Genomic DNA, 5,088 nt, shown 5'->3' on the forward strand with positions numbered 1-5,088 from the left:
ACTGAACTGCCTCACCGTGCCGGCGCCGCCGCAGCAACCTGCAGCCCAACCGTCCTCCGCCACCGGAAATTCACAATAAAATACCTCCAAAGAAAGCAACAACAACAACAACGTCTTTGGGCCCACACCTACGCACTGTGTGGGCTGACGGAAGTCAGACGGCAGCGCGGCCTTTTTGGTTTCGCCTCCTCCTGACGAAGCTCATGGGGGCTGGGCCTCAAGGACGGCACGAAGCATCCCACACTCCTTCCACTCCCGCTGAGCCTCCACCGCCCAGCAGCGAAAGAGCGTGCAGTTCACGAGGCTCCTCTGAGCGGCCCACCGTGAACCCGCCGCGTGGACCCCCTCCGGTGGCACAACACCCGCCCCCACCCTGGCAGACAAACGGCAGCGCGGGCACTGCACCACCACCGCACCGCAACAGGTTGGTCAGCCTCACCAGAGGAGCTGCCTGCAACTCCACCCGTCCGCTCTCCGGCGATGTTCAGCCGTGCAGGAAGCCGCCGCCCCACGCACACGACACCGCCGCAGCAGCAACACAACACGTAGAGGGCGCACACCAACGGCACACGGCCAGTCATCCCCACTCTTGTCGCTGCAGCGCTCACACACACACGCACAGTCTAGCAAGGGGGAGAGAGAGCAAGAGAGGGCAATAAGGCACACACACACACACAGGAGGAGGAGGGGTGTGCCCGCCAGCGTGGGAGACGCCTGCGGGCGGCGCGGAAAAGCAACAAAATAGCACCGGGCAGGGCGGCTCACAATCCACCCGGCCACGGGCTCTGGAGGACGCAGCCGCCAAAAATAATCCTCCGCCAAAGTAAAACAAAAACTCCCTCCCACAGGGCTACATTCCCAACCACACACAAAAAAATGGAGAGTGGCCGACACTGCCCACACAACAACGCACACGACACTCCACAGCGGCAGTGGGGTCCTCGCCGCCACCCACCATCGCTGCACGCCTTGCCTCACCGCATTCCGCTCCTGCTTCGCCGCAGGGCATCCTCACCGCCGCTCTTTCGGCACCCCATCAACCCCCAACGCCTCTCGCAAGATGATCGCCCACCGCCTGCTTCTTCTGCAGTAAGCGGCGGAGACGCAATGATGTACTCTGCACGGTCAGCCACGGCATGCCACCCATGCAGGCGGTGCCGGCACTGCGAGGTGGAAACACCGACACCGCGCAGCCACACCATCGTCCCCCGCACACCTCATTTGCCCTCCACACCCCAAAGTGCATAGACACGTATGAGGAGCAAGGAGCACAACAACAAAAGTGCCGCGCACACGCACCGCAGCAGACTGCACAGCGCAGACGAAGCACGACGCCCTCATCACGCGAGGGCAAAGACACGCAGAGGAGACGCCAGCCGTACAGCGCACCTACACAGCTGCAACGCGAAGGACCGGGCGTATCCATGCTCCCCGCACAGTCTGCTCTTCCTCCTTCGTCCTCACCAATCGGCATCGTGTCCCACACACTCGCAGCGAGACACGCCGCACACCCCGCACATTCTCTCGCTCCGCAGCGAGCGCCTTCAAAGCGGCCGCCGGACGCCCCGCCACTCCCGCGCCATCGCAGCGTAGAACTAAAACAATCGTCGCCGTGGACTCCCGGTGCCTCTAGCAGGAAGGAGTAAAAATAGAAAAGTGGGCACGTCACCAACACAGCCGGTAGCGGCAGCAAGCAGGACACAAAGACACGCTGCGACAGTGACGGGCACGGCGCAAACTACAAGTGAGCCGCAGTGATTTATCCCAAAGAAAAATTCTACATGAAAAAGTTCCAATTAAAATATTGATTAAAAATAATTTAAAAAAAAATTGATTAAAACAAAAAATAATTAAAAGAAAACTTAAACACCGAAGAAAAAAAAGAGAATAAAAAGAGATGCGACGAGTAGTGCTGTGGAACTTATTATTTGAGGTGTCGCACGTCCGCTCTCCCCTTCAGTCAGTAGAGTACCGTCGCGCCGCACAGCCCCAGCAGGGCAATCAGCAACAACCGAGGCACACACCCACGCACCGTGCCGTCGCTCTTTCCTCCGTTGGGCTTCGCGCCAGTAGTGTTGCTCAAATTAGCAGAGCTGTTTCCAGAGAGAGGCGCCGCGGCAGCCGGCTCATGTTTACCCGGTGCAGCGGGTGAGTTCACGTCCGCTGATGGAGATGCTGGGGCTAGCGGAGGCCCTGACGTACCATTGCCACGTGGCTCTTCTCCCTTCTTCTTTTCCCCCTCTCCCGCTCCGTTCAAGGTCTGGTTTGCATGAGATCCTCCAGCAGCATCCCCACCGTGATGGGCCTCAGGGGCGACCGCTGACGGTCGTTGCGGCGTTGTTTGTGCTGCGTCCTTCTGCCCCGCTGGTGCATGCTCCTTTCCCTGCAGTGGCTCTCCTTTTTCTTTTACTGAGGGATTGGGTGCGGAAGATGGTGGCGAAGCTGCCGGCTGCTCCTTGGCAGGGAGAGATGCACTCCCAGCCCCCGGATCCGTCGGTGAATGCCCTCCATGCACCAAATTATTATCAGTACTGTCCTTTTCGCTTGGACCACCCGTGTGCACGCCGACGCCAGTGGGCACCGAGGCAACCTCCTTCTCTGTGTCTTTCCCCGCAGCCAGTTCTGCAAGAGTGGCTTTGCTCGCTTTCAGACTCGCCATCTCATCACGGCCAACTGCCTCGGTGTACAGCAGGACGCTGGCCACCGTCATATCGTGGCTGGTCGCTGTGCCCTTCGCCGTAACGCCGCCGCCAAGGTAGAAGTGCGAGATCCGGCGCGACTCAAACAGTGCTCCCAACTCGTCAGAAACGGTGTCCTCCTCATCTTCATCGCCGCCGTATATATTGTTCCCGTCAACGTACACATACACCTCATTCCAATCCATTTGAAGTGCCACCTGGTGCGTTGTGCCAGGCTGCCACGTACCATCTTCTTCTGATAACGCCCGAGGCTTTCCGTTGACAGTCACTACCCACTTCTTGTCCTTCGTGTACGACAGACCCAAAAGCACAGTGCTGGCATTGTCGTTCATCCTCACACCCATCAAAGGAACAGGACCCTCTGCCTCCGGCACCGCGTTAATCATCACCGTCGCCACAAGAGTGAACTCGTTGTTCGCAAAGTAGTACGGCTGGTTCTGCCCCAGTTTGCCCACCGGCCACTCCGCCCCCGCTCCTGCGCCTCGGAACCTCACAACCCCCTCCGTGCCTGCCACATTCCCACCATGCACCGTTGCGTCCACTCCGAGGTACTCGTCCTTCCATAAATTCCCTTTCAAACTGTTGGACCAAAAGCCAGCCAGCCCTTTGGTGGGAACAGCACCTTTGCACACATTCTTTATCCGCGGGTCAACAGTACCAGTGGAAGCGCAGCTTTTTAGTGCGGCGTCCATATCTTTCCAGGCTTTCACCACGCTCTTTATCCGCTCCAGCTGCTCAGTCAGGTTCATGGCGACAAGACTGTATGAATCTCCGCTCTTCTTATTCTCGTACAGTAAAATCAGCTCCTTCTTCTCGGCTCTGTACAGCAGGGAGCTGGCGGCGGCGTCATCAGTTTCACTGGATACCGGCCCAACGTCGTGCACACGGGCATTGTCTGTCACCCAAAGATGTAGCCGGCCCTTTCCCTTCTCCTCCGAATACACCGGCGTGGTGAGCAGCATCACCTTCATTCCATCGATGGTTGCAGTGATGAAGCCACTTCGCGCGCCCTCCCCTTGACGCTTCAGTGAGGTGCCCCACACGCGAGAAATTGGCTCACCCACGGGGTACAAACTTGTGCCTGCCCCAAAAGCCCTGTACACGTCGTAATAGCCATCCTTGCATGGAGTCATCATAAGAAGTTTTTGATCTCCTCCCCACTCCACGATGGATGGCTCTTTGCAGTGCGCTTCCTTCGTCCGCAACGAAACCTCCCATTTGTCCTTGGACGGTTCCAAACGCATGGACAGCAAGACGTCCTCTCCATTCTCATTTGTGGCCTGCATGGGGAACACAAGCGTGCCATCCTCCATCACAATGCCCGTCCCTCCGCCACCGGATAACTGCGTCCAGGATTGACGAAGACCCATAGACCCAGTATTCACTGCATGGGGCGTATACCATTGGATTTTCCTTGTTCCACCGTCTTCACTGACATTCCCCCTCACCAGAAAAAGCCCCCGGTGTTTTGCGTTGGGAACCGAGGCTGCAGACGCTTTTCTGTCGTATTTTCCAAGCAGCATGTAGATGTTTTTGCCACTTACAAGTGTTGTTGGCCGCACTGTGTCATTGATCTCTACGGCGTCCGTCTCGCCTCCCTTTAGCACCTGTGTGTAAAACGGACTCGCATCCATCGCCAACGCCACCGCTGTAACACCAGCAACTTTCTTGAGCTGTTTTGACGCAATACCAGTGAAACAGCCAGATTTGCAGTCGTCCTTAACCTGAGCCCCAGCAATGGCAAACACCTCACCGTCCACCTCCACAAGACTGGGGGCACGAAAGGAAGTCACACCTCCAGCAGCCTCTTTCCACTCAACACCAGCCATTTTTGTCGTCCCTTGAAATGGGTCCACAACATCCTTTTTACCATCGGCCGCGGCCCCACTGCTGCAGCATATCAACAACACGCAAAGGATAGGCAGCACCGCAGAAGAAAACAGATACCGGGGCATGTTGAGTTGTCGCTGCTCTGTCTCTCTCTCTCTCTTCCCTCCTTGCGGTAGATTCGCTCAGGCCGCAACGGTTATGTGTGTGTTTGTGTGGTGCTGGTGGTGATTGCAGAGCCTTTCAACGCGCACCGCAACGAGTAGCGGGTTTAATCTCTTTTCTTCCGCGTGTGTTGGGGGGAGAAAATTGTGGGGAAGAAGCAGACAGTAGAAAATAAAAGCAACGACACAAAAAAAGGCACCGCCCGCGCCCCCAGCAGGCACCCCGCAAACAACAGCGACAATCAAAAACGAAAGCCGGAACGACAAACGCACGGGCCGCACGATCACACACTCGCCGCCGCCCGAAGAAACGCCCGCACGCACGGAGAGTCCGCAGTGTGGGACGCCTCCCACAGAAATCAAAAATAATATAAAAAAAACAAATTCATAAGCGCCTC

At 57.2% G+C, this 5,088-nt stretch overlaps 2 protein-coding genes across 2 annotated transcripts, besides 2 other annotated features; both read right to left on the minus strand.

Annotated features, from left to right (window-relative positions):
• Positions 1-1,036: 1,036 nt before the first annotated feature.
• Positions 1,037-1,474, minus strand: TraAM80_09818 (uncharacterized protein; the record flags this gene model as incomplete). The annotated part of the gene is made up of 1 exon (XM_029386480.1): positions 1,037-1,474. The coding sequence occupies one exon, from the start codon at positions 1,472-1,474 to the stop codon at positions 1,037-1,039; it is 438 nt and encodes a 145-aa protein (XP_029233657.1).
• Positions 1,475-1,960: 486 nt separating this feature from the next.
• Positions 1,961-4,654, minus strand: TraAM80_09819 (trans-sialidase; the record flags this gene model as incomplete). The annotated part of the gene is made up of 1 exon (XM_029386481.1): positions 1,961-4,654. The coding sequence occupies one exon, from the start codon at positions 4,652-4,654 to the stop codon at positions 1,961-1,963; it is 2,694 nt and encodes an 897-aa protein (XP_029233658.1).
• Positions 4,655-4,669: 15 nt separating this feature from the next.
• Positions 4,670-4,695: a microsatellite.
• A 262-nt stretch (positions 4,696-4,957) lies between these two features.
• Positions 4,958-5,015: a microsatellite.
• The last annotated feature ends 73 nt before the right edge of the window (positions 5,016-5,088 follow it).

Source organism: Trypanosoma rangeli (assembly GCF_003719475.1).
Source record: "Trypanosoma rangeli strain AM80 chromosome Unknown Tra_15.4_contig_00689, whole genome shotgun sequence".
Taxonomy (NCBI): Eukaryota; Euglenozoa; class Kinetoplastea; order Trypanosomatida; family Trypanosomatidae; genus Trypanosoma; species Trypanosoma rangeli.